Source organism: Penicillium samsonianum, assembly GCF_028829775.1.
Source record: "Penicillium samsonianum strain IBT 33392 chromosome Unknown utg000005l_segment0_segment0, whole genome shotgun sequence".
NCBI lineage: Eukaryota > Fungi > Ascomycota > Eurotiomycetes > Eurotiales > Aspergillaceae > Penicillium > Penicillium samsonianum.
In genome coordinates, this window is record NW_026643263.1 from 3,495,193 (window position 1) to 3,521,986 (window position 26,794).

At 50.1% G+C, this 26,794-nt stretch overlaps 13 protein-coding genes across 13 annotated transcripts; 6 read left to right on the forward strand and 7 right to left on the reverse strand.

Moving 5' to 3' along the window:
• Positions 1 to 256: 256 nt before the first annotated feature.
• Positions 257 to 2,599, forward strand: N7471_010222 (putative protein kinase; the record flags this gene model as incomplete). Its single annotated transcript, XM_057282941.1, has 1 exon — positions 257 to 2,599. One exon carries the CDS (start codon positions 257 to 259, stop codon positions 2,597 to 2,599), a length of 2,343 nt encoding a protein of 780 aa, XP_057133824.1.
• Positions 2,600 to 2,880: 281 nt separating this feature from the next.
• On the forward strand, positions 2,881 to 4,386 carry N7471_010223 (acyl-CoA dehydrogenase family protein; the record flags this gene model as incomplete). The annotated part of the gene is made up of 4 exons (XM_057282942.1): positions 2,881 to 3,373; positions 3,448 to 3,675; positions 3,735 to 3,824; positions 3,881 to 4,386. 4 exons carry the CDS (start codon positions 2,881 to 2,883, stop codon positions 4,384 to 4,386), a joined length of 1,317 nt encoding a protein of 438 aa, XP_057133825.1.
• Positions 4,387 to 4,507: 121 nt separating this feature from the next.
• Positions 4,508 to 5,571, reverse strand: N7471_010224 (uncharacterized protein; the record flags this gene model as incomplete). The annotated part of the gene is made up of 2 exons (XM_057282943.1): positions 4,508 to 5,332; positions 5,386 to 5,571. The coding sequence occupies 2 exons, from the start codon at positions 5,569 to 5,571 to the stop codon at positions 4,508 to 4,510; spliced, it is 1,011 nt and encodes a 336-aa protein (XP_057133826.1).
• A 604-nt stretch (positions 5,572 to 6,175) lies between these two features.
• On the reverse strand, positions 6,176 to 7,844 carry N7471_010225 (glycoside hydrolase family 125 protein; the record flags this gene model as incomplete). Its single annotated transcript, XM_057282944.1, has 2 exons — positions 6,176 to 7,652; positions 7,717 to 7,844. The coding sequence occupies 2 exons, from the start codon at positions 7,842 to 7,844 to the stop codon at positions 6,176 to 6,178; spliced, it is 1,605 nt and encodes a 534-aa protein (XP_057133827.1).
• Positions 7,845 to 8,258: 414 nt separating this feature from the next.
• On the reverse strand, positions 8,259 to 10,043 carry N7471_010226 (uncharacterized protein; the record flags this gene model as incomplete). The annotated part of the gene is made up of 9 exons (XM_057282945.1): positions 8,259 to 8,401; positions 8,458 to 8,631; positions 8,687 to 8,836; positions 8,884 to 8,905; positions 8,986 to 9,291; positions 9,348 to 9,526; positions 9,581 to 9,822; positions 9,888 to 9,943; positions 9,993 to 10,043. The coding sequence occupies 9 exons, from the start codon at positions 10,041 to 10,043 to the stop codon at positions 8,259 to 8,261; spliced, it is 1,323 nt and encodes a 440-aa protein (XP_057133828.1).
• Positions 10,044 to 10,243: 200 nt separating this feature from the next.
• Positions 10,244 to 11,575, forward strand: rad18 (E3 ubiquitin-protein ligase RAD18; the record flags this gene model as incomplete). The annotated part of the gene is made up of 3 exons (XM_057282946.1): positions 10,244 to 10,778; positions 10,829 to 10,958; positions 11,017 to 11,575. The coding sequence occupies 3 exons, from the start codon at positions 10,244 to 10,246 to the stop codon at positions 11,573 to 11,575; spliced, it is 1,224 nt and encodes a 407-aa protein (XP_057133829.1).
• A 99-nt stretch (positions 11,576 to 11,674) lies between these two features.
• Positions 11,675 to 13,340, reverse strand: N7471_010228 (putative vacuolar sorting protein SNF7 family protein; the record flags this gene model as incomplete). Its single annotated transcript, XM_057282947.1, has 4 exons — positions 11,675 to 12,373; positions 12,433 to 12,855; positions 12,917 to 13,211; positions 13,288 to 13,340. 4 exons carry the CDS (start codon positions 13,338 to 13,340, stop codon positions 11,675 to 11,677), a joined length of 1,470 nt encoding a protein of 489 aa, XP_057133830.1.
• A 903-nt stretch (positions 13,341 to 14,243) lies between these two features.
• Positions 14,244 to 14,665, reverse strand: N7471_010229 (uncharacterized protein; the record flags this gene model as incomplete). Its single annotated transcript, XM_057282948.1, has 2 exons — positions 14,244 to 14,482; positions 14,542 to 14,665. 2 exons carry the CDS (start codon positions 14,663 to 14,665, stop codon positions 14,244 to 14,246), a joined length of 363 nt encoding a protein of 120 aa, XP_057133831.1.
• A 674-nt stretch (positions 14,666 to 15,339) lies between these two features.
• Positions 15,340 to 17,622, reverse strand: N7471_010230 (TRAPP III-specific subunit 85 family protein; the record flags this gene model as incomplete). Its single annotated transcript, XM_057282949.1, has 2 exons — positions 15,340 to 16,502; positions 16,551 to 17,622. The coding sequence occupies 2 exons, from the start codon at positions 17,620 to 17,622 to the stop codon at positions 15,340 to 15,342; spliced, it is 2,235 nt and encodes a 744-aa protein (XP_057133832.1).
• Positions 17,623 to 18,178: 556 nt separating this feature from the next.
• Positions 18,179 to 19,978, forward strand: N7471_010231 (tRNA adenylyltransferase; the record flags this gene model as incomplete). The annotated part of the gene is made up of 3 exons (XM_057282950.1): positions 18,179 to 19,070; positions 19,131 to 19,688; positions 19,740 to 19,978. The coding sequence occupies 3 exons, from the start codon at positions 18,179 to 18,181 to the stop codon at positions 19,976 to 19,978; spliced, it is 1,689 nt and encodes a 562-aa protein (XP_057133833.1).
• A 111-nt stretch (positions 19,979 to 20,089) lies between these two features.
• Positions 20,090 to 21,902, forward strand: N7471_010232 (Tti2 family protein; the record flags this gene model as incomplete). Its single annotated transcript, XM_057282951.1, has 3 exons — positions 20,090 to 20,245; positions 20,292 to 20,487; positions 20,539 to 21,902. 3 exons carry the CDS (start codon positions 20,090 to 20,092, stop codon positions 21,900 to 21,902), a joined length of 1,716 nt encoding a protein of 571 aa, XP_057133834.1.
• A 241-nt stretch (positions 21,903 to 22,143) lies between these two features.
• On the reverse strand, positions 22,144 to 25,179 carry N7471_010233 (phosphatidylinositol-3,5-bisphosphate 5-phosphatase; the record flags this gene model as incomplete). Its single annotated transcript, XM_057282952.1, has 1 exon — positions 22,144 to 25,179. One exon carries the CDS (start codon positions 25,177 to 25,179, stop codon positions 22,144 to 22,146), a length of 3,036 nt encoding a protein of 1,011 aa, XP_057133835.1.
• A 1,307-nt stretch (positions 25,180 to 26,486) lies between these two features.
• On the forward strand, positions 26,487 to 26,762 carry N7471_010234 (uncharacterized protein; the record flags this gene model as incomplete). Its single annotated transcript, XM_057282953.1, has 1 exon — positions 26,487 to 26,762. The coding sequence occupies one exon, from the start codon at positions 26,487 to 26,489 to the stop codon at positions 26,760 to 26,762; it is 276 nt and encodes a 91-aa protein (XP_057133836.1).
• Between the last annotated feature and the right edge of the window lie 32 nt (positions 26,763 to 26,794).

Below are 26,794 nucleotides of genomic sequence, written 5' to 3' on the forward strand. Positions count from 1 at the left end.
TTTCTGTCTTCTTTCAGTTTTGCGTCATTGCCCTTCAAAGAGCTCACATCCTTTTACTGCGGGGCATCAATTAGCCCAAGTTTCCGGAGGGCAGCACGGTTTATACGGACTAGTGTGCCTGTCTTTCTTTTCCTTCCTCTTCTTCTTTTCTTAAAATTATTTGTGTACTTCGCCTCTCATCACCAATGGCACCGGCACAGCACTGATTAAAGTCTTTTGTGTGTGCTATTTGAATGAAAAGTGCATCAATATGTCGATGTTTCGTTCAGCAGCAGAAATCTCATCGGACTCAGATTCCGACTCGGGTTCAGAAGCAAGTCAAATCCAGGAATCCGGGTCATCAACTCCTCGACATGCTACAGAGAATCAATCCCGCAGCCCGAAGAAGGACAAGACCAAGCAAGTTCCGAAAGACTCCGATTCTACAGATGCGGACTCTTCGATCTCCTTCGGCGATAGATCAGCAGTACCACAAGATCTGGCCGGTGTAAATGTTGATCAACATGCAAATATCATGACAGCCGCCCTCTTGGAATTTTACTGCCAGAGTCGAGCAGCAGACATTCTCAATGCTCAACGTGGCTCAAATAAGCCGTTCAGTCGACACAGCCCCGAGGCTCAGTATCTTGGCAAGAAACTGTACAAATTCAAATCACAGTTCCTGTCGACTCACGGTATCTTAGCCGACGGCATTGACAGAGAGGAAATGGGGTCAAGTAGGCAGAGTTATCGGGATAACCTCGACTTACTTAGTATATCTGCCCTCGAAGAGATGAATTTTCATGAACCCAACGCACGTTCTCCCGCAATTGGCTCCGGCGAGGACTTCGCCTTAATCACAAAGCCTTCGACAAAGAGATCCAGCGTTGAAGACGTGGAGAGTCCCACTCTATTCCGACGGAACACCGAACCAAATTCATCGTTTATGAAACAGCTTCCTGCTAATAAAGTGGATTTCCTTCCAACCGTTCCCCGGGGGCCAATGAACCTCCCCAACCCTTCGATTCCCCTATTTGGAAGTTCGCCTGTAGGGGTTTCTTTTTTCAATTCTCCAACAGCCCCGCCGTACAATCAGCTGTCAAGATATTCTGTCGAATTCCAGGAACTCAAGATCTTGGGCCGCGGGTCCTTCGGCGAAGTGTACCACGTCACAAACCACATTGACGGACAAGACTATGCCGTCAAGAAAATTCCCCTCAGTCAAAGACGACTTGAGCAGCTGCAATTTGGTGGTCAAAATCAGCTTGAAGTTATCATGAAGGAAATTCGAACGCTTGCCCGCCTTGAGCATACAAATATTGTTCGGTACTATGGGGCATGGGTCGAGCAGGCGCATCACTCGCACCCGCCTCCAGCCGAATACCACCCTTCTCACGCAGCATATGACAAGTCGCAAAACAACTTACCTTCTCCAGATGCTCCAAACGAGTCAAGCATGGGGATTGTCTTCGGACATTCTGAAAATTCAAATCCAGAGTCCCAGTCAAGCTCTCTGCCTGAAGACCATAGCTTCACCGAGAGCATTCGTCGCTGGGACAGCCACGCGACTTCCTCGTCTCGTCATTCAAAGAAAAGTTCACGAAAGGGACTGGACGAGGAAGATGATGACATTGAATCCATTCCCCGTACCTTCGACGGAAACACGTCTGTTGGCCAAACATCCACTTTCGGGGATACTGACGACATCTTTACTGATGGTCTGAGCCAAGATCAGTCTAAACTCCAAGTTCAACCCCGTTGCCGGCCTGGTCAGCAACCCCCCGCGGTCATTCTTCACATCCAAATGTCACTCCACCCTATTTCGCTCGGCGCGTACCTCAACCCTCAGACCGCTCCGAAGTATGATGAATGTTCACTCGCCAGGCGCCATTGCTTCCACCTGCTGCCCTCACTGAAGCTCGTAATGGACATTGTTTCGGGCGTTGAGTACCTCCACTCAAAGGGAATTGTGCATCGTGACTTGAAGCCTGCAAATATCTTCCTGTGTGCACCAGAGAGCAGCACAGCAGACATATGTGTTGCGTGCAGCTCCGGCGAGGGTTCTCCCACCAAGTTCTGTCGTCCTCGCATCGGGGATTTTGGTCTTGTGGCAGACATCTCCCACATCAACGAGGCCTCACAGGGCACCATGACACCATACCGAGAGGGACCAAATATACAGCGGGTAGTTGGAACCGAATTCTATCGTCCTCCAGCCAATCTATCTGCGCCTCCAAGTGACCCGAGCTCGCCGGTGGATTACTTTGACGAATACAAGATTGACGAAAAGCTCGATGTTTACGCGCTTGGGGTCATTCTCTTCGAGACTGTTTATCGGTTGAACACAAAGATGGAGAGACAATTCGTCTTGAGTGATCTGACTCGCGGATCAGGCCAAGATCCGTCCGAGCGCACCATTTTCCCTGCAGATTTCGCCGCCAAGGTCGATTATGGCTCGATCGTGCTGGACGACGGAATCTCAGTCGCGGATTCTCTCATGAAATGTATCAAAAGCATGTTGGAACCCAAGTCGCAGCAGCGGTGGACCTGCCGGGAAGTCAAGGAGCATTTGCGTGCGATGAAGAAAGCCGTTCGCCGATTCGAGGAAACGCAAAAATAAGTGTCTGAAACAAGCACAAGGACCAATGAGCCTGGATTCTAATACCGTATACCCAAATAACGATACAAATGCATAACTCCCCTCTTATGAAGCACAAAATGAAGATTAGCATGCGGGCCTCGGTCAAGTAGATCTCCCCACATTCTTCACAGGCGACCGAGCTTGGTCTTCCCCGCATAAAACCACCGTGTACTTCCAATCATCAAATAATCAAATACAACCATATTACTTCGTACCTAGCTACCTATCCATCTACTCATAACACTAAATACTACTTCATAATGGCCGACACTCTCCGCCCCGCAACAGCTCCATACAGCGAGCCCCTTCTCCCGCAACTAGACGTCCGCAATCCATACTATACAGACTTGCACCACAACCTGCGCGCCACGGTGCGCGAATACGTTGACACATACATATCCCCCTACGCTGCAGAGTGGGAAGAAGCAGGCCAAGTCCCCGAAGCCGTGCGTCGGCGCCACTGCAAGCTGGGCTACAGCATCGTTCATCCCCTCACGAGCGAGGAGGATTCAGCTGGCCTCGCTCTTCCGGGGAATGTGCCGCGTGAGAAGTGGGATACCTGGTGCTCGCTGATTGTATCGGACGAGCTGACGCGCGTTGGATATGTTGGTGTGATTTGGGGGCTTGGTGGTGGTAATGGGATTGGATGTCCGCCTGTTGCGCGTTTTGGGAATGCTGAGCAGAGGAAGAGGTGGCTTCCTGGTGTTGCGACGGGGGATATTAGGTTTTGTTTGGGGATTACCGAACCGGATGGTATGTGAATGTTTACTTTATGGAAGCATATCTTCCTATGGAGATGAGTTGCTGACTTTGTTTACTTTTTGCAGCGGGCTCTGATGTTGCTAATATCAAGACTACGGCTCAGCGGGATGGCAATCACTACATTGTGAATGGGTCGAAGAAATGGATTACCAATGGTATCTGGGCTGACTATTGCACTACTGCTGTTAGGACCGGTGGTCCTGGCAGGTCTGGTATCAGCTTGCTTGTTATACCTCTGGCAACTGCCGGTGTGACTCGCAGGCGTATGCATAACTCGGGCGTGAATGCTAGTGGTGAGTGCTTCTTTTTCAATATGACCATTTGAAGACATTGTCAATTAACACACATATAGGTTCAACCTTCATCGAGTTTGAAGATGTGCGCGTCCCTGTCAAAAACCTCATCGGCCAAGAGAACAAGGGCTTCCCCCTTATCATGTCGAGTGAGTTGCCAGTTGCCTTACCAAGGGCTTTGATCGGCTGCTAATCCTTTCTTCAGACTTCAACCCAGAGCGCCTTGCACTTGCCTGTGCATCCTTGCGACTCGCCCGTGTCTGTGCCGAAGATGCCTACAACTACGCCATTCAACGCGAGACATTTGGATCTCCACTGATTGAGAAGCAGGCAATCCAATCCAAGATCTTCAAATTTGGTCTTATGATCGAGCCGGCCTACGCGTTCATGGAACAGCTTGTGAATATCCTCGAGCTTACCAAAGACCGTCCTTCTGACGACGTCAACATTGGTGGCATGACTGCCTTGCTTAAAGTCATGTCGACCAGGGCTCTGGAAAAAAGTGTTCGAGAGGCACAGCAGATTATGGGAGGTGCGGGCTACAACAAGGCTGGCAAAGGTGCTAGAATTGAGCAGATTAGTCGTGATGCTCGGGTTCATGTCGTCGGTGGCGGAAGTGAAGAGATCATGGCGGGATTGGCGCTGAGGGAGGAGACAAAGGCGATTCGCACTCGGCGGAAGGCGCTTGAGAAGAGACAGTCTAAAGTATGAAAGAAAGCATATGTATGTATGGATGTAGTTAATCGTAACTACGAGGTACGATTGGTTATTCGATGACCAACAAACGGTTAATTCGCTTACTGGAGAATAACTAAGGCGCTGGTATTCCCTTCTACAACATACAGTAGACCACCAAATGCACCACAGCAGAAACCCCAATCAAAGATAAGCACATCTTTCCATGCAGTTCCAGACACCAAAGCAACCGCCCCACCCCAATCATCTGCATCGCCTCCTGTACTTGTAGCGGTCCTCGTTTGACCGCCAAAAAGATCTCTCCCACCCGTCTGCCCCGCTGCTGTCCCGATGTAAAGACCAGCGTCTCGCAGGCGGGCGGCAGAAGACTGGCCTGGGCCAGGGTTAACACTATATAAGAAGGAAGGAGGAGAAACAGCTGGGCAGCGAGCATGAGCCCCGCGATCAGGATGTCGGATCTCACAATGTACGCCAGTCCTGCCATCGTGACATCCTCATCCGATGAGGCGAGGCTGCTATCGAATAGAGCCGGCACATGCATCATGACCGTTTCGACGACGGCATAGACCAAAGTGGGAAGCACCAGGGCTTTCCATCGTTGGCGGTCGCGGGCATTGGGCACGAGGTGCAGCTGGTCGCGGGGAAGGATGGTGCGCGCGGTCCAGAAGAAACGGGTCTCAGCGAGCAGGACCGATGCAATGATATACGCAACCGGTCCGGGAAGTAGAATAGTCGATAGTTTCGCTACCGAGGAGTGCATCGCCCAGTAGGTACAGGCGGAACCGATGCCACTCAGGAGAAGACGGAGACCACCTTTGCGGTAGAGGACGGCAATGGTTCGGAATAGTTGGCGACTGGAGGGAGCTGGTTTCTTGTCCCCGACCTCAGGTGTATTGGCTTGCTTCTCCACAGTTTCAAGGATTAAGATGGACATTAAGACATGGCCAGTGATATATCGGATCTGGGCACCCATTAGCCTCTGCTTTGAATACGGATTCTTTGTTAGTCGCTTACTAGGACGTTAAGGATGATCCCTAGTGTAATCGGTACTATTAGTAAAAAATTATTGGATTGGGCAGGTCCTTTTAGTAACAGTCGATCAGCTCGCGCAAGTAGTCCGTCATCTCCTGCGGAATGGATGAAGGTATTCAAGAGTTCGCGAGAGAGGGTTAACAAAAAGTGTAGTGGAGTATATGCCATCGTGTGTACTGTATATAGTGAGCAGTGGGAGGTTGAAGTTCTTTTCTTTCTTTGGGCAGGTCAAAAGAATCAAGCTAATGCCAAGCTAATGCATATGGTGACACTAAGGACACTAAGCCCATTAGCCCTGAGTCATCTGTGGATTGCTGTAAGAGCTATACCCTGGGTGGACTAGATTGACGAATGCCTGGGGAAAAAGCGAAAAGCCTCGAATATACACCAATTCATCCACTGGAAAGACTGTGACCCTCTTTAGTGGCGGAACGGTTCGGATCCTCTCGGCCATCTGGACCTTACTCCGAGACATGCTTAATCCACATCCCACTTGGGCAACAACACAAGTGGTGCCGTGCATCAAAGAAGACATATATACCTCATGGGATATTACTTCGTAGAAAACTGATCATTAAATCTACTCTTGACAAGACTGTTGAAAAGAGTGTCGAACTTGAAATGCTAAGGAATTAAAAAAAAAAGACTGGCACATTCCAGAATCCTTTCAATGAATAAAGATAAAGAAATGAGATAAGGATAGGATTAAGGTCCATGGGTATTTCAAGAAACGCCAAAGAAGCCCAAGCCACAAGCAGACACTCTGTCAACCCTATTGGACAGTATAAGATTTCGCATTGATACCGAAGATCAAGTGAGGCCTCTCAGCAGCAATCTTAAGAACAGTCTCCGCGAAGACCGAGTTCGCCCACGAGAACCAAGGACGGGTATAGTCCTTGATGTTGGTAACATTGATAGATTCGTGAACAAGCCCAAGCAAGCTAGAGTTACGAACAAGGTTGAGGTTTCCAATGATCTCAGCGTCGTCGTCAGAGGTCATAGCTTGGACAAGTAGAGACATGGGCCAGGCGTTCTCAAGACCGATATGTGGGCCACCGATGCCGTGGAACTGCGGACCCACCAGGTAGTACGGGTTCGATGCCTTGTCGGTGATCATTTTGCGTGTATTCTGGTAGACGGGGTCTGATTTATCCACAAAGCCGAGGTAGGGCAACGACAGCAGTGAGGGGATGTTGGCATCATCCATGAGAATACGTGACCCGTACCCGTCAACTTCGAATGCGTAGACATCTCCATATTTGGGGTGTTGGACAATGCCGTGATCCCGAACTGCCTTGGCTAGCTTGGTACCGCGTTCCTGCAGGTCTGCAACGAGACTTGCAGGCCCACCCGCTGCCTTGATGACTTTCGCCGTCTTTTGGAGCTGTACGGACATCATAGCATTGGGTGGAATGAAGAAGCCTAGGATGGTGGCATCGTCACTAGGCCGGAATGCGCTGCGAATCAGGCCCGTCTCGCTGTTTAGCGGGTTGCCAACACCAGCTAGGCTGAGGGTCTCAGTGCCAATGGTAGTCTCTCGCTGGAACGTGTACTGATTCTGGACGAACTGGCCCTGAGTATTGAATGTGGGCTGAGACTCCGCGTCCATGGTTTCCAGCACAGTTTGCACCGCTTTATACCATCGGTCTGTTAAGAACTCGGTCGAACCAGTATTCTCGTGGAACTCGGTGCCTAGCTTTAGGAAATGGGCCAGAGAGTCAAGTTCATACTTGCATTCAAATACAAAAGACTTGTCATAGACAGGATGCACAGTATCCTTTTGGGTGCTGGCTTCCGGCTTGATACCGCTGAGAGCCGGTGGCTGGAAAGCATTGCAATAGGGCGACTGGATGACGAATTCGGATTGGGTGTTGATAGCACCTAGGATGAGCGAGTAAAGACTCTTATCCTTAGCAGCCAGTGTCTGGTAGTTGGTGAGCTGGTTTGTTGAGTCGCGCAGCCACTCGGCGTTGATATCACCCGTCACGATGAAGGTCTGCACTCCAGTCCATTGCGCGCCGTCTCGCCTGGCATTGGTACCGGATGATGTTGATCCATTTGTATGCCACCGAATTGTAGTGTCTAGGGTGTTCGGAAATGCATTCCTGAATATCTGAGCCAGATCTTTATCGACTAGGCGCGATGTGATATCGTCAATGACCTTCTCCACGGCGGGCGATGAGAATGTCCGACATGCTTCCGCAGGTCGCTGAAAAGGAAGATTCAAGGGACCACCGCTATAGGGAGCGCTGTGACATGAAATCCTCTTTTAGCAGATATTAGGCACGTCTATATGGGATTGTAGACACTCACTGCGGTGTTGATGCATAGGAAGTGTAGTCTGGGCAGGCGCGTCGCAAGATGGCTGGGTCGTCTCTGCCTGGGAGGGCGCCGGCCTGGAGGCTCAGCAGAGCGACTGCAAGCACAACAGGAAGAGTCATGGCGCAGGTGTACAGTCGGAAGAAATTGAGGGACAGACTTGTACTGCTACAGGGAAGAAGGCCGGGGTAAATAAGAGGGGGTGTATGTCGATCCCAACCGGACAGGGATACATTCCACTGCGCGCATTCAATTTTTCCGTGCTTTTCACAAGTAGATTTTGAGCTACACGGTATAGAAACCTCAAGGTAATTCCCTCGGGGGAATACAAAGTACACCACGACATCGAGGTGACATCGGTCTAAACACGATGGCACTCTTCCCCACATAAAGTGCGGAGAAGATCGACATCGCGGGATTTCCTTTTTGGGTTGATATACTTGTATACTTGACATGAGGGGAACGAGCTGGATATATGCTTTGGTATTAGATATCTATGCTTTTAGAAATTCATTGGACACCTCAATAATACTACATCACTTCTTCCCAAAGAAAGACATGATATTGCCCTGCCCCGCACCTTTGCCAGCCTTTGCCTTGGGAACATTGACCGCGGGCTTCTTCTTAGGCACCGGCTCATCCTCGGAGAAAGACTCCCATGTTGCCTCTTCCCGGGTAACTGCAACAAATTAGTATATGTCCGCAAACGAACGGGCCTCAGCGGGATGCACGGACCTAAGTATCCTTCTTCGTCCTTGACCGTCTTCTTCTTCATGACTTGCCGCTTGCCTCGCCGCCGCCCACCCTGCACAGTCACTTCTTCTTTAAGTTCGGCTGGCTTGGATGGTGGCGGTTGCTCAACAGGCGTGGGCTCCCGTGGCTCCTCATTGGCATCGGGCATTTCTTCGTCTGGATCCATGTTAGTTGGTTCTTTTTCAAGTAGTGTTTGAGGGCCAGGGCATACCGTCAGCCTCGTCATCATCATCATCATCCATCATCTTCTTGAGCCTGTCCTCGCGCTCTTTCCTGTTTTCCCGGGTTGGTGCTGCTGCTTTCTCGGTGCTATCAGGGAACAATTCCTCTGCCTCTTCTTCAGATGCATCGTCAAGCACGACTAGAAAATGTTAGCTGATATATAAAACCCAAGTGGGATTAACTAACCATCTTCTGCACTCGTTGCGGCCTGTATTCAAAGTTAGTAAAACAAGATCAGTAACGAAGAAAAAAGAATAAAATAGTTGCTGCACGAGTGATTGCACGAACCGGTTCTGCGGGAGCTGATGCCTTTGTCTTTGGCTTCGCCTTGGCGAAAGAGCTGAAAAGATTGCCTTTCTGCTTGGGTGCCGCTGCTTTACCCGAAGGCTTCGAGGATGTCTGGGAGTTGGCAGCAGAGGTTGGCTCAGACTTCGGTTCGTCTGACTTTGTAGCTTCCGTCTTGGCTGAGGATGTTTCTTTTTGCAGCGGCCGTTTAGCGGGCACCGTCGACTCAATCGAAGGCTTCGATGCCTTGGCAGCCGGCGCCTTCACAGTTGGAGCTGCAGGTGGCGGTGGGCGCGCGCCAGTCCTCCGCTGGAACATATAAACATTAGATCACGACACAACTGTGGAAGTAATTAATGACCTACCTTGACGTTCCGATTCTGAATCATACCCCATTGCTTCCCACACTCCAGTGGATCCTCCTGCCCGTGTGTACTCGCAATTTCCCGATTGGCATCAACCAACACATTCAGATCCGGCAGAGCTGTAGGCTCAAGACTGTAGACATGAATTGTAGATATCGACTGGAATGTTGATTTCGCATCTGCTCGACTCATTCAGTAATCGGTCCATCACCGAGATCCATATATCTGCGTACCTTCGAGGTCTTCCTCACGTGCCAACACGATGGAGGTAGTGCGAATTGAGTCCGAGGATGCATCCTGGTTCGGCATTGAGCTGGGCAAGTAGGGGCTACTCTCCATCATCTCATCTTCGTCGTCCGCATGGCCGTTCGTAGGGGCCGGCTCGGGCGCCTTCTGGATACCGGAGATGACGTAGGTTGCGTGGACGGTCTGTGACTTCTTCGCGTTCTCATTGAGGTGAAATTCAAAAAGGATGCTATGCAACGGAATATTAGTATCAGTTCCAATTCCAATTTCCATTGTTGTGAACGTAGAACATACTGTTTGGCTCGATTGGCGTGCACTTTGAGCGCGCGGCTCAATAAGCGATATGTGACCTAGTTCTGGTAAGCTCCTGCTTATCTGAAGGGTATGAGAAAACCATACAGGGCGCCGCTCATTGAGCACATTCTCAGCCAGATACAACTTGGAGTCCATGGTTGCTGTTGAAGTGCAAGTTGCTCCGACGCGTGCTCAACCACTTAACGCGTATCAGTCAGCGGGTCTTGGCATTTGCGGTCTCTTGCTCAGGCGGCTCTCTACTCACATTCACCTCTCTTTTTTGCTATCGCCGGGCGAGTCCGGCTGGAATTTCTACAGAAAAGAGCTCCAGTGCTCCGGGCTGAGGTCTTGTTTCAATGGATCAGTCGTTCGAGCTTCCCGACTCCACCGATTGGTTGGAAACGCCACTTTCACTACTTGCGCCGTTCGAATCCTCACTACGATGTCAAGTCTGCAAAGACTTCTTCGATAACCCCGTTATTACTTCCTGCAGTCATACATTTTGCTCGCTATGTATTCGCCGTTGCCTCAGCGCTGAAGGCAAGTGTCCGGCGTGTCGGAGCTCCGATCAAGAGCTCAAACTACGTCGTAATTGGGCAGTGCAGGAACTCGTCGACGCGTTCAAATTGGCACGGCCTAGTGTTCTCGATCTTGCGAGGAGGGAAAGTGCGCGCCTTGCTAGGGGAGAGGAAGAGATAGAGGAACCGACCCAAAAGAAGCGGAAAGTCAATCAGATTGAAGAGGAGGAGCCACAGGTCCCGGAAACAAATTCGCAAGGCCGACGGACTCGTTCTCAAAGATCCATAAATAGCTCGGCACAAGAGCGAACTGTTCCTCAGATTGTGCCCGAGGTTATCGAGGATAGTCAAGACGACGAAGAATATATGCCCGGTATGCCACTTTTATCACACGGATACCAGACCCGTCTAATCGCCTCACAGAAGATGGGTTGGTTGCTTGCCCAATATGCTTTCGCAAAATGAAGGAAGAGGCAGTGTTTCCACACTTGAGCATACATCAACAGGAAGAAGAAGCGCCTAAGAAAACCCAAACAAAGCCAGCATCTTTCGGGTATGTTAATTCTATTATGTAGGTCTAGAACATGCCGCTAATTGGACGACAATTACAGGTCATTAAAGGGCCCATCCCAAAGAGGCCTCACTCTCCCCAGCAAACAGCCCGAGCGGCTTCCGGCTATAAACTATTCCATATTAAAGGATAACGCATTGCGGAAGAAGCTCCGGGATCTCGGAATCCCAGACTGGGGGCAGAAACAGCTCTTGCAGAGACGTCACACGGAGTGGATGAACTTGTGGAATGCAAATTGCGACTCCAAATACCCCAAGTCTAAGCGGATATTGCTCCAGGAACTGGACGTGTGGGAACGAACACAGGGTGGGAATGCGACGGCGCCCTCATCATTCACCACTTCGAATAATGTGATGCGCAAAGACTTCGATGCCAATCAGTGGTCAAATAACCACGATGACGATTTCAAACGGTTGATCGCAAATGCGCGTAAAAAGAGTGAAGCCAAAGTACGATCGATTATCCCTGGCGCATCTCCGTCTTCGTCTGGACAGAAGGAACCACAACCCCAGCAGGATTCTGGATTACCGGTGAATGGTGCATGCGTTGAGTTCAGCTCAGACACCGATCCCAACCATGTCATTGACCTATCTGGGTGATCTCAAAACAAGCCACATTGAACTCAAATTGAGAAGCACCCAGAAGAGCAAATTGTTCTTTCACATAAGGCAAATATCTCTCACAAATTTCGGAGAGTCTCAGTTTGCTTGCATCGGGCGGTCCTCAACAGACATGTTAGAGAGCCTGTCAATAATGTTATCTGCCAGCGCCGAATCCGCATCTTCGGCCGCACGTGCTTGGCGGTAAGCCTCATCGGAGGCTTGCTTGACACTGTCCAGTTCGGCAAGCCTGCTCTTGGTGACTGCTGCCTCCTCCTTCTCTCTCGCCTCTCTGTCGCTCTTCTCCATCGCGGCAAGCTCATCATCAATCTCTCCCTCGTCAATGACTGGGCCGGCCTCGTTCATGATGCTTCCGACCTCATCCACCTTGGTCATCTCTTCCCGCAATTCCTCAACGATGTCCTCAACCCTCTCGGCACCGCCGATCTGAGTATGCAGACCACGAAGCACACCAGTGCTTGCCTGCATGACTTGCACCATGCCCACCTGGTCGGCAGCTTGCTCGATCTTTGAATAAACCTCCTCGAGCTGCATGAGGGTGTTAAACCTCTGCTGGAGGTTGTGTTCAGCCAGCTTCTTGGAACGCACAGCGGACAGCGCTGAGATGCGGTTCTTGTTCGCCAATGCCGTCTTTGCGGACGCAGTCAGCTCGGCGATCTTTGCTTCCAAGCTCGTGACCTGTTTCGACATAGTCGACACCAACGTCTTGATGGATGCAATGGTTGTGTCCTGTTGGGTGATCTCCGCCGATTCATCTGCCGATTTGAACTTGATTGTCTAATCATCAATCAGTCAATATCTGGGTATCCTGGCCATAATTATATAGTCCAACTTACCTTGCCATCGTATGCAATAGCACCGCTATCGCGGGATAAATAAAGCAACAAGACATCAAAATCCACATCTGATAATTCCGTAGCATCGTTCAGTATAGCCGCGAACTCTTCAACAAAGCTTTCCCTGGAGTAAATAAGGTCAAGCTTGGATGAGTTGCTGCCGGTGGCTTTCTTAACTGCTAGGTCTGCCGCTTCCTGAAGGTTCTCTATCAAGACCAACTCCTGCACCTGTAGCTTCGGCGCCGAGTCACTCTCAGAACCTACCACAAAGCCTTTGAGCTGCCGAGCTCCCCAGCTCATGACATTCCACGGACTCAGAACCCCGGGATCGATTAGCTTCCATTGGCTTTTCTTTTGCAGAAGCCCAGCAGTGGTCTTGTAAACTGGCAATGGAATCATCGAATTATTGCGTATTGCCTCGTCCTGTAACCCCCATTGGTTAGCTTAACAGCCTTGCCATCCAAATGAAAGATAATAGACCCACAAATACAGTGCCCAGAGCTACGGGGCTCCCCCACTCCGGACTCTCTAAATCCCGGAGCAACGACTCATCCGTTCGCAGAATCAGGTGGTCTGTCTTCTTTCGTTTCGCGGGTGCCATTCCGCTCTTAGCTGATATGGTCGAGCCGGAACGTACCCGCACACCGCGTGAGGAGGTATAGCCGCGCTTTGCGGCTCGGTTGAGTGCTTGTTCCCATGCGGCGACGTTAACAGCGTAGCCGTCGGGGTTTGTCTTCTTTTGGGGTGTGAAGTCGGAGTAGAGTGAGGGTAAACGGTTTCTGAGGAGATGACATCGAGGTAAGTGTGGTATTCTTTCTCTGTTTTGGTGGGCTTTATGGCTTCTCGGGTATTTACCTTCGGAATGCTTCCTCATGGGTGAGGATATATTTCAGTAGTTCGCTCATCATGCAAGGGTATGTTGAGGAGGAATGATATGACCCCCCTCTAAGCAAATAATGGGTCAAGTTGTGTTGTTGAGAGTGAACCTCGTAGACAAAGCAAATGGGGTCATCAGCGCATCCACTGCGGCTTTGTCGACAGCTTTATCGATAAGCCCCACGTGACGCGTCCGAATGTTTTGATGCTTAAAAGAACTGTGATGATCACTTCGTGTATGTTCTCTAACATTTCTTGAATACGTGGGCGGTAGACAATCAGCCGCAGCTTTATTTTCTTTTCATCTTGTTCCTCCACATGCCAGGTATGTATACACACATTGCTCACACCGGACTTGTCTTGTCATCATTTTGTAACTAGTAGCGGCGCCCTCGAAATGCTCGGTGCCAACATCACCACTGCCATTTGCTGAAGCTACAAAGCTACCCTTTCATTATGTGTATACTTTGTCAATTGGACCCATGCACAAGGCCATGCTCCCAAAATACTACATATGGTCTTTGAATCTCGAGTTGTTTTATAATGATATCACAGGCGCTGTAATCACGATTCCACTACGAGGTCTTTTGAATATCTTTTTAGATGTCTTTTTAGGATAGTATCAGTCGCAACCTACAGAATTGGTTGAAAGGCGGTACATAATATCTAGATGGCTAGAACTGCTTATTGGGCACTGCTCATTACCTACATGTAGGTAGATATGTCCAGAGTGTGACCTGAAAAACAGTTCCTGTTAGGGATACAAGAGCAACCCCTATGCTATGTCCCATTACGACTAAGGCATAGCCCGGATGCGAGCTGACAGTACTATTCACCTGGTGGGTGCCCTAGTTTCCTTCGTCGGAAACCCGGGCTCATAGTTCCCTATCAGGGCAGGTCCACCTGGGCAGGTAAGGACAGTCCTTAGGATCCGCCTAGAAAATGCCTCCCCATTGTTTAATCACCTTGCACCGCTCCTCCATACTATACGCATTTTGGATCCTTCCGGCACCCATCCTTCCTGCCTCCGCTTCCGTAGAATGTAATACCCACACACCACCACTCGCTGGCCAGCCCACTCGGATGAATGGTTCCTTCTCATCGTCATAACCAAGAATACCCTTCTCGTATGCGTCCGATAAGCGACGCCACCAAGTAGCGCCTAGACGACGCACTAGTCGACTATTAGTCGTTGAAAATGAATGTAAATCAAGAGAAAAACAAATCACTCACTATCATCACAGTGGGTATCTTCTTTAGCTTGATAAAGGGTCCGACTTAGGTGGCCTTTGAAAATCTTGAAATCGGTCGTGTCCCAGAAAGTCCAGCTCCACGCCCAAGCAGTTGCGAAGTACATAGATGCCGCCCTTCGAGGGGGACTCTAACACAGTCACTCCCGGACCTAAAACGTGCCCAACCCAATAGATTATATCTTCATAGTCGGGCACAAGGGTAATACAGCTCGGGTTATCCTCCATTGTAGATGCGGAGTCCTATGTCAATCCGGGGTGGGTTGGCTCTAGTTCTAGTTGACCAAAGAGCTGGCGGGCAAAGTTTAGCAAGGAGGCCGAAGCGAATACGCAGCTGAAAAGGAGCGATCTGAAGGTACGCATTTTGGCTAGGACTTGTCGACAAGTTTCAACATACTGCTTCAGAAGAAGTGATAAATAAGTGTTTGCAGTCTTTTTTTCCCTCTTAGGCTACAGTCCGCACGTGCCCTGCTCTTGACATAAAGACATCTAACTAACATCTACTTCCATGGAGTAATCCCGAACCTGAGCACCCTCATACAAACTACAGCAGCTCAGATAGAAAAACCTCATCCGTGAAGGGAAATCCGGTATGTATATGTACATGCGTACCTTTTGGCGCGAAACACATACACCTCTATTCTGAGTAGGGAGTAAGCATCTAAAGGCAGCTGGCAGAGAGAAGACAGTATACATTACATTAAGGGGTCTGAATTTCTGTTTGAACAAGCTTGTATTCTATGGTTATATGCTATGATGAGGTATTAAGGCTGTAATGAGTCTAAGCTCGTTCAAAGTCATCATTGGGTGGACTCTCAGGGTTCAGAGGCCCCTGCGTCGTGTTGAAGGCTCCGGAATCCAGCTGCACAGGAGGCCCAATCAAAGACCGGCGATGATGACGCATGTCGAGCTTCTCGCTGGTCTCTTCAGTGCCCAATGGATCCTCGCTAGCCGGTTCATCCCGGGCATCGAATCCCCTCGATTCAAGATATTCAACCTTAACAGCATGACGCAGATTGTCAACGAAGTTCTGCATCTCAGGCATGGGGAACACCCCGTCAGCCTGCAGCACGTCAGCATAGAGAAGCTCGGCTTCTTCCAGACAGGCTGAAGCTAGGGTTGGTTGCCCAGCTTTGAGCCATTGATCAGCAGCAAGGATGCTCCACATGCCGGCTTTTCGGCGACGTCCACCCCATTTCGCTGCTCCAACTGGTGTCTTTGATGCATAGCAAGCTGCTACCCTTTCGGTGTATAGGATCTGGCCTACTGAGCCCACAAGACCAAAGTCCATGACCCGCATGGCCCATTTGGCTGCGCTCTCGGTGGCTGACCCGCCACGAGACTTGAGAAGTTCAACCGCTAACGATAGACAGCGCAGTGCATGTGGCGCATCTGAGCAACGTGTGAGATAGGAGTAGCAAGCAGTCTCGAACATTTGGTCGACGCTCTCAAGCTTGATTTTGGCCGAGGTGGCCAATGGATTTAAAAGCATGCTAACGGCGCACATTTCGTGGGAACCAGCATGATACTTCCAGGCCTTGTCGTTACCATAGTCCGATCGAATCATGTCATATGTGGACGCAGCTAGCTTCCAATCGCGGAGCATGAACGCATAGTCCGCCATCTTCCGCAAGACAGCCTCTGGGGAGTCTGGACTATAGGAATGTTGCGTTGGGTCGTAGTTCCCGCTGTTGCCACCCGACGAGCTTCCAATACTTGAACGCGAGCTTGAACCGAAGCCAGCCCATCGCCGAGACATCGACATAAATCTGCCACTTATACCACGTCTCCGAGATGCAACCTGGTCATTCCAGACAGCTACTTTATTTTCCATGAATGGAATGACGGACTGCACCACGAGTTCTCGGATGAATGCCCTAATCGCAGTGGCATCGGAGCCAAAGAGATATGGGGTGCCATCAGTGCCGAGGTCAACCAAGGCTTCTGGCGGTAAGTTAGCATATGTCTCAGTATGTGGGGGCGCAAACTTGCCTGCTTCGCCTGCTCCCGACAGATGCTCTGACGGCGAGAGCCATTCGCACCGGGGAACTTGCATGCTATCATCGTCTGTCACCACACACTGGCTGCTCCGAAGTCTTAAAAGATGACAGTGTAGCCCAAAGTGCCGCTTCATTTGATCATAAAGCTTGAGAGATTCCGTGATGTCGTCTCGTTCTTCGTCATGGACTAAAACGTAATACCGAAGATACTCCTGGTTGACCCAGTCAGGTAGCTGTTTGTCACCAGTGGTGCCATCAGCATAGAGCTGCCTGAGTGTCTCCAACGGAGCTGCGTTGCGCGAGCTGATGGCTATTACATTGGCTACTGGATGGCCAAATGTCTCGTGGGGCGATGTAGGTGCCGAACACAGCAGTTGTTGCAAAAACGACTTGCATAATGGAGTTGTTGCAGGGAATCCCAAAACATCCTTTGTCTGTACCGATGCACCAAGCATGCCATCTGAAGAGTCTAACTGTTTGGTCAACACTTCTTCCATCTGCGCCAGGGACCCAGAGTCTCGACTAGCCGGAGCCCTGCCGATCCCTTTGAAATCGGCAAAGCGCACTCCATAGTCCTCCCAGGCACGACTCGAGCCTATACTGTCCCGGATCACCACCTTTCCGGAAACTGTTTCTCCAAAGGGCCGGACCAACTCCCAAAATCCCCCCTTAAACCCCTTGCTCCTCACCAAATCGTCGGTATCCTCGGAGGCATGGACTGCGATCGTGGGTGAGAATGACCGAATAATTAATGACCTTATATCTTCCGAGCCATCAAACCTTCCATCAAAAGGCGAACCGATTGATGACCTTGCTAATTGTGGAGTGGAAGACCTCCCAGAGCGCGAGTGCGACGAGCCAGATCGTATTGGTAAGTCGGCGATCGTGGCAGAAAGAGGGGTCGGCGATGAGACTGTTTGGGATTCTGCCAGTTCAGCATCTAAAGATTGAGTTGTTTCATGCTCCCCGGGGTATCGTGATGGTGATGTGGATGCGACTCGCGCAACGCCGGGAGAGAAGGACGGCGGAGGTTTGACCGGAGCAGCATCTCCGGGCGATGTCATGGGCGGACACCTGCTGCTTTGTGCAGATTTAAAGCGAGTGAAGTTGATCGACAGGCCCCATCGACTGGTAGATGAGGTCGAACGAGGTGTAATAGAGCGAGTGGGATGCTTCACGGAGGTGTTGTTGGGGAGAAAGCCAAGTCGACAGATTCGGGCTGATAAGCACTCACACGGGCAACAACGAAATATAACAGAACCCGTGGACAGGTTGGGCACTAAAGCCTTTTAAGGAAGTTGAGGATCGCCTTAGTCAATTATAAACGAAACACAGAGTACTTCTCAGGTAGAGGCTGATTGTCGATCTCCAAGTGGTGATGCAAACCACGTGAGGGCCATGCTTATCGACAAATCAAACTGACTCACTTTCTCAAAGCATTCAACCTGGCTACGTTCAATGCAGTTGCGCCCTCTCGTGTGTTCATTTAAGGCTTCTGGTCTCTCTTCAGTTAAAGCTCCACTTGCCCGCACTCTAGCGAGAAGAGCTGGTCAAATACGCCCGTTTCAACAACATCTACCCCTCCGAACCTACTCTACATCAGTACCTTGTCGCACTTCCATGCGCAACCCCGAATTAGACCCGGACTTCTCAGAACGAGTCAGCAAGAGGCGACGCATTTCTTCCCCGACGCGGGAAGGCTCATATGCAACCATGAGCCCCGCCATGCCTACCATCGAACTCACTCCACTTGAGAGCACCCTACGAACCCTACTCCTCGATGTCGCACAATACATCACCGAGCAGAAAATCGCCAAGGGAGGCGGCACTGCGAAAGATCACTCCGAGACTGTCTTGCGCTTCACCGGCGGGTGGGTCAGAGACAACCTGCTCGGAATCGAGAGCCATGATATCGACGTGGGCATCAGCAATATGACGGGATACCAGTTTGGTATGGCCCTGAAAGACTACCTGGATATTCCAGAGCACCTTGAAAAATACAAGCAAGGCCTCCCAAATGGGGAAATGCACGACGCCATTGTGAGCCTTCACAAAATCGAGGCCAACCCAGAGAAGTCAAAGCACCTCGAGACCGTCACAACCAAGATCTTCGGCCTGGATATTGATTTGGTCAATCTACGGAAGGAAACATACACAGATGAAAGTCGAAATCCTCAGATGGAGTTCGGCACCGCTGTCGAAGACGCTCTGAGACGCGATGCAACTATCAATGCGCTTTTCTACAATCTAAATGAGTCACGGTTGGAGGATCTCACTGAGAGAGGACTGGACGACATGAAGAAAAATATTATTCGATGCCCAATGGAACCATACCAAACCTTCAAAGATGACCCACTGCGTGTGCTTCGATTGATCCGCTTTGCGAGCAGACTGGGGTACCAAATCGAGCCCGAAACCGAAGCCGCTATGCAGATTGAAGATATCCGCGAAGCATTGAAGCTCAAAATCAGTAAAGAGCGAGTGGGAGCCGAGCTGGAAAAGATGTTGCGTGGTGAGTGATTGCACTTGCCCGGTACTTTACATTTCTGACAAGTCATTTCTCATATCTTAGGCCCGGACCCTCGCGGTGCATTGCAGTTCATCGATCGACTCCAGCTGTTCCCCACTATCTTCGCTAATCATCAGGACGAGGTCAAGGCTGATACATCGAGATGGCCCCTTGCCTACAATACTTTGGCACGATTGCTGCATCCAGAGGCTGGTGATAGCGAAGAACTTCAGGCAGTTACTAAGCGCATTCGTGAGATCCTATTCCGCGACGAAACTACCATATACTACGCCTGGATGATTGCAACCTTTGCTCCCTGGGCTTCGATCCCCGGCCGTACCGGGAAAGGGTCTAAGCCCTTACCCCCGCGAGCGGTTGAGGTTGGCAGGGACAGCCTTCGCAGTGACAACAAGACTCTCAGTGCGCTCCGCGCTGCTGCTCTGCATTACAAGGAAACAATTGCGACCAAGACTACACTTCTCGCCAACGAGATGAGTGGAACACCGGCAGAAATCCGACAGCGGATTGGGTTGCAAATGCGGTCGTGGAGTAAGGACTGGAAGCTTTGCATTCTCCTGGCTATCCTGCAAGAAAACATGGCGCTCCGTGACTTTGCAGAAGGTAAGATCCACCACCCCCTGATGATAACATTCCAATTCTCACGATGTGTAGTGGCTCGTGAATACGACCAGTTCCTTGCGTACATTGTAGAAAACGACCTGGAGGGTGTTTGTGACCTCAAGCCCATTGTAAACGGCGACGAAATTATGAAAAGTCTGGGTGCTAAAAAGGGACCCTGGATGTCCAAGGCAGTTAGCATGGCGCTGGAATGGCAACTTCTTCATCCTGATATCACCGACAAGGAAAAGGCGCTGGAGGAGATCGCGGGTCGACGAGCAGAATTAGAGTGACGTTGAAGATCCCGATGACAAAGAAAACCCCATTCGCGGACAACTTAAACTACTTAACAATTCAATGTTTACAACTTCTTCTCTTCCATTCTTGTTGTAAATATTTTAGCAATGGATAAATTGCGCAAAGAAGCCCGTGAGGCTCTCGTGCAGAGCCCTGGCAAAATGCCAATCGGTTTCTTCCCCGCCGTTGCGGCTGCGTCCAAAAGTGATTTGGCTCAATTATGGCAAGACGTTGCTGCTTACGATCACTCGACGCATTTGAATGTATGTTTCGATCAATTTGATCCAGGCAGATGAACTAATTTTCCAGATTTGCGAGAGTCTCGTTACCGTGACCAGTTATATCGACTACTGGGATGGGATGCTTCCAAATGACCAAGGCCCGCGACCCCTAAAACCAGCTGAGGCCAAGGCTGTGAACAACTTGTTCGACTGGGCGAGTGCTGCTGCTTTGCCTTCGTCGGATTTTGCAGTCAGCTTTGATGAGACTGCCGATATTTCAGACGGTAAGTTCTTTAATAAAAAAATGTGAAGCTTTTACTAATTGTGCCACACAGATATTATCAAGGCCCAGAACGAGAGTCGGTTTAGATCTGAGCTTGCTCTGGAGCTGATTTTGGTTTTAAACAAGCCCCTGGCAGGATTGCCAAATGGCAAGCCAGACAATGCGGCAGATATTCTTCTCGCGGGAGCATGTTTTGCCAACAAGCAAAACCCATGGGCCACATCAGAGAGCTACAATGCGTCGTCGATGCTCATGAACGTATGGGTTCAGGACACTCGTCGCAGCAATGCATTCTGGCCTGCTATCGACTTCATCCTTAGGGACAGGATTAGGCCTCTTTTTGCAAAGACAAAAAATCCCGCCATCACCAGTGCCGGCCGCAAGAACTTCCATCCTCAAACTCTACCTCGCTTCGGTGCAAGCGATCTGGATGCATCAGCAAAACCATGGAAGACAGCCGATGTCTACGTCGCATCTGTGTTGTCATGGATCCTCTCACAGTACCAACCCGAGGACAAGACGCAATTCGAAGCGCACTTCCAGCTTTTCGTGCCCACTATCCTAGCAATGGTTGACGACAACAACCTCCCATTCAAAACAAAAGGCTGTGCCCTACTCGCTCAGCTGCTGCAACCGATCCAAGAAAGCGGCTCGGACATCATCCGACGAACAAACCTCACCTCCGTCTTTGAAGACGCCGTCACGCCGTGTCTTCTATCCCTACCATCCATCACACCCGAGGATAGATCCTTAGATCTACTAGGAGCAGCATACCCAGCCCTCCTCTCCACCCTCAAAACCGCCTACAAAGGCCCCAACCAATCCGAAAAGGATAAGGAAGCCTACACTACCAGCCTCGCCAAAATCCTCCGATCAAACCTCATCTCCTCCTTCCACCACGTCAGCTCCAGCACTCCAGCCTCCGGCTCGACGGCATCCTTCCCACACCCCCGTCTCTCAACCTTCCTCCTAGAAAATATAACCATCATCACCAACGAGCTGGGAATCCACACTACAAAGTACCTCCAAGAACTCATCCCAGTCCTCTACACAACACTATCAAACCCCTTCGGAACAGCACATCCCCCACTCCTGCTAGCCGCAGCAGCAGCTACGCAGGCGGTGATCAAGAACGCACACCCACGTATCTGGCGCTGGCGCGGTGAGATCCTGAGCGGGCTTATTTTGTGCTGGCTCCATATTGCCGAGGATAGCAGGGAGTCCGTGGCTGAGCTAGCTGAGATGAAGCGCGAGTTGCAGAAGACGCTTCAGGTTTTGAAGCTTGTTTTGCTGAACCCTGTTGCTATCGCGGATGATGTCCCAGAGCCAGAACAGGTGCAGGTAAAGGAAAATGTGGATAAGGAGTTCCAGGAGCTTATTGATACGGATGCAGAGCTTAAGGGGCTTTTTGCTTAAACGTTACTGTCAATTTATGTCTGGGAGGTTATTTAGGGAAATGCTTATAACAACAATTATGACAATATCAATTAAAGATATCTGTTGGATTCAAGTCAAAACTTGCCCTTGAAATCTGGGTGGTAGTAAATAGAGACGGTCCATAAAAACTTCAATAAAGTAAAATAATATGCAATGAGGGTATCAATTTGCTGCACTGAACGCCAAAACAAAAAGAAAAACGGACACAGAATTCGTAACATCATGGATCAACCCGCTGCTTGAAGAGACTCTTCCCGCGCAACCATTGGCGGTACCGCTTATATCTCTTCTTCTCGTAATCCTCACCCACCACAGTAAGACCGTCCTCGGAGACATCCAAGAATTCAGCATAAGCAAGCATGTTTATCCCAGCCCTCGCCTCCAGCGCAGATTCCTCAACATTGCACTTATTCGCGTACTCCAGGAGATCGAGGTTATAGCCGTGGTCTTGCAATGATGAAGCTGTCATTTCATCTTCGGATGTGACAACAAGCGGGACCTTAAGCGGGTGGTTGATGTACCGCTCGTATTCTTCTGCCTCGGCATTGGTGACAGAGGGGCTCAGCGAGTCACTGACTAGCTGGCCGAGGGTCCACTGGGCAATCTCCGCTTTGCTGGGGGTGGAGTGGGCGTTTGGAGGGTCGATGGGTGGGATGCGGGATACATGGGGGATTTTGAAAGCAGGCTCTTTGATGATGCCCGTGAGAGGCGGGTTTTTTTCAGATGAGGGTGGTTGGTGGGCCCATGTTTGTGCGGATTCGGGTATTGGCATGGTGCTTGATGAGGCGCGACTGCGGCTGACGGATGGCTCTTGGATCTTGACGCTGCGCTGTGGTAGGCGCTCGCGTTGGATTTGCTCTGGGGGGATGCGGGGTACGAAGGGACTGAGATCGGGGACTGGGTGTCCTGGGCGGACTGGGGGTAGGTAGCGGGACGTGGAGTTCATTTTCCAGGAGAAGACTTTGGATAGGGAAGACAAAGCGAGTGGTCGGTAGTATTCCAGCCAGAAGTCGTCGAAATGTGAGAGTGGTGCTTTGGGACGGAATGGGAGGGGTGGGAATTCCCTGGGCTTCAGATTTTCTGGTGTGTACCAAGAGATGTAGCTGGGTTTCTTTCTGTCAAAGTGGGATTTGGGATCTGTATGGTGGAGATAGTGGTCTGTTGGAAGGTCCCAAAGCATCGGAATGCCCTGGGCGAAAGTGTAGTTTCCAAGGAAGAGGTTATATGCCTCTTGGCGCTGAGCATCAAGGAAAGAGTTGTTGTAATACCGCTTGAAGCTTTCCACCATGTCACGAGAGTGGCTGCTCCATTGATTGATCTTGCGGTAGGTAGCCATAGTGTTCACCAAATGCGATCCGCCGTACTGGATAGCGATAGTGTCTCCGTGGTCATGCCACATGTTCGTGAAGAGATTGACAGCATCAGTATCATACTCTACAGTGGTGTCATCTATGACACCAAGAGCATGGAGCTGATAGCCAAGTGCCCTCTTGCCAATGACAAACTGTGCAGCATTTGTTCGGTCGAGGCAATCAATGCAGTTGGTCCTTGCGACACCGTTCTGAAGCTGCAAACCGGATTCTGCGTCATCCCCATTCTTGAAAAAGCCAATTTTGGGAATGATATCGCCTGCAATATCTTCCAACGTCTCAATGACATCCTGATCCCGGCTTTTTGCAGCACGGCTCATATCCCACGCCTCGTAAATGAGCTTCTTGTCCTCTGGAAGAAACTGGTTCAAGTAAGTCACAGCATTGGTGAACTCTTTGAGAAGTATTGACTCTCTCGGAGTTCGTTCGCGAGACTTGACCAGGTTCAAAACATAGACTGGAGCGCCATATCTTCGAAATAGATCGTCGAAATGCAACGCCGCAGCCGAGTAAAATGGATCCACGAGGTTAAGCTCAATATCCGGTTTCGGCGATACGCCCGTGTTTTCTTGAGTCCAGTGAAGAGGAATGCTCCCACGGTGTTGAACATATGAAGTATAGTGAGGGTTTGCATGAAGCCTTGGGCCAGCAGAATGGAATGATGTTGTTGTCTGTTCACATACAATCTGTTCGGTCTCCACATCGTTGGCCACGTATCCCAGGTCGTTTGCGCCTCGCTTGAGGAAGCGCGCGCCAGCAAAGAATCGGGATCGACGCGCGATGATTGTGATGTAGACCACTCGTCCATAGACACTCATCTTTGACTGATCCACATATCCATGAATGATAGGTAGACACCACTCGTAGGGATTCTTAAGGGCCTCAGCAGCCGGGGAAAGGAGATGATGGTTCCAAATAAACATGGAATGGTAATCATGCGAAGACGGTTGTGGATGGCCATCCTGGTGGGCCTCGCGATCCCGGCAGATATTATGCTGGAGTGTGCGAGTGATGTCGTAGGAATAGCTGAAATAGAAAGAGCGTGACAAGTCCAGATTGTTCAAAATCGCAATATATCGCGCCTCCTCCGAATGCTTCTCAGTCTTAAGATGTGAAGGTTCCGAGGTGGTCAATGGGATCAGTTCGGTTTCATCCATTTGATAAACATTGTGACCACCCAGCATGGCAACCTGGCTCCTCTTGGTAACAAGTAACATGTAGTATGCGCCCGTGAATCGGATGAAGCCAAGTAATGCCCATGCACTGCACTTCTGCTTCAATCCGCCAGAGCTCTTGTTGCCGTCGTCGATTGCATCCAGCAACTGAACCATCTCTCTTTTGTTGTACACCATGTCATCCTCGGTAATGCTCAACTCGCCAGATTCCGAGGTCCGATCAATTTTCAGAATCCGAAAATGAGTCTCCGCAAGATTGATGCCGACCATATAGAATCGAGTCGCGGTTTCATACAACGTAAATTTGTGCATACGGTTGATCCCTTCGTCCTCCGAGTTGTCTAAAGCTGATCGGTGTTTCTGCGCAAAAGTCGGCGAAGCCTCTCGCTCAAAGGAAGTTGCTACCTGTGGCTCCTCGCCTTCCCCATCCCCTTCCTCTTCCTCCTCAATCCGAGCTCCAGGCGGTGGGTTGTAAGGCAACGGGAATTCTGACACGACTGAGGCGTCATCGATTATTCCAGCGTCATCGGTGCGCTCTATTCGCGAAGAGGGTCTGATACTGGTCGTTTGGGTCGAAGTTGGTACCCCTGTGGTGTCTTGTTTTGCCAAATTCGGGTCTGAAGGGCCGGATGGAATCGGGAGATGGTCATCGTGGAAAGGCATTTCCTGGGACACTAGTCCGATGAGAGAAACATCATCAAAGCTCTCCATAGCTCAAGGGACTCAAATCGACTCAAAATGCAGCTGGAAAGGCTGCATATTCAGATGATTTCAGGTCAAAGGCGATGTTTGAAGTTCAAAGAGGGAGGTCCCCACACATGACGTCGCTGTAATTAGCGGCCAACTGGTCATAAACGCATTTTAGGGCTAAATCTGGTTTGGGATATTCAGATTACTATATAACTACATGTACCTACATATAACACAACTTAGATGGCTTTTTCAAAGATATACAAGTGTATAAATATCAAGCTACCTTTATCTAGTCTCTTTTTCATTTCAGATCCCTAGCCTTTATTTTAATTGTTTCCTAGGTCCATCGAAATCGACATAGAAGCTTGACAATCCAATGTAGACATACAAACAATTGATTCCAATATTAGATCGCCCTGATAGACTCAGTTTATCGTGTTGCATCCTTTTCCTTTGCCTCATCTTGCTCTCACTATCCTCTCGCTTTTCAGTTACTCCTACTATCTCAGCACCCGAGCAAACCCTGACCTCTCGCTCTAGTATCACTTGCTTCCAAGATATTTCTAAAGCTAGACTGTCTAACCTGGCGAGTCAGCGTCTCTTCTCTCTTTCTTTTACTTTGATATCACATCAACTGAATTCTCTACCTGCACATTGCCCGGTGAGCTCTTAAAGGGGATATCTTTCATATGTTCTATGCTCACGAGAAACAGTCATGCCAGGGAAAAAGCGATCCCTCCATGAAGAAGAACCAGCCCCGGGGGATGCTAGTGCAAGGAAACGACAACGTAAAGTTGAAATTCAAGGTATCCGGGAACAGTTCCGGATCTATCGAGATCCAACCTATGTCGAGATCCGGGGCGAGTGCTTAGTTTGTGGTATTTCGTGCTCTGCAAAATCACCACAGACATTGCAACATCACCTTACCAACTGTCCCGGGCTTGGCCCCCGCAAGCCTACACAAGAAGAGACAAGGGCGCACTTTGTTATTGCTAAAAAAGAGGGTTTCGTAGTTGAACGTGCTACATGCCAGCATTGTGGTTCCGAGATGCTCTACAAACAGGGCCTCAATGACCACCTCATAAACTGCACTGGTCCGGGCCTGGATGACACCTGGTTTAAACTGGGTAGCACGCGTTGCCGCAACTGTGGCGAAGAAATCGCAAACCAAGAACTTTCCAAGCACAGACGCAGTTGTGTGAAGGTAAGGTGCCGCCACTGCCAGGAGAAATTTTTGGTAGACGAACGGAGGGCTCACGAACGACACTGTAAAATGTGGAAATGTTCCCGCGAATGCGGCAAAACGATACGTCGAAGTGAAATACATGCGCATTTCGCAGTATGTACGCGTTGGATATGCTGCCATTGCAAAGAAAACCTACCAGCAACCCAACGCCAACGTCACCGCCAAGAGTGCACATTTCGACAATGTCAAGGATGTCGAGAACGGATGCCGAAGGAGACCCTCGATTCGCATAATTGCGGACTTTGGAAGTGCCGCACGTGCAAGGAAGATAATCTTCCAGTGGCCGTACGGGAAGAACATCTTCAGCAATGTTCCACTTGGGTCTGCCTCCGCTGCTGGAAGAAGCTACCGCTAACCCAACGTAAATCTCACATTCAAGAATGTCCT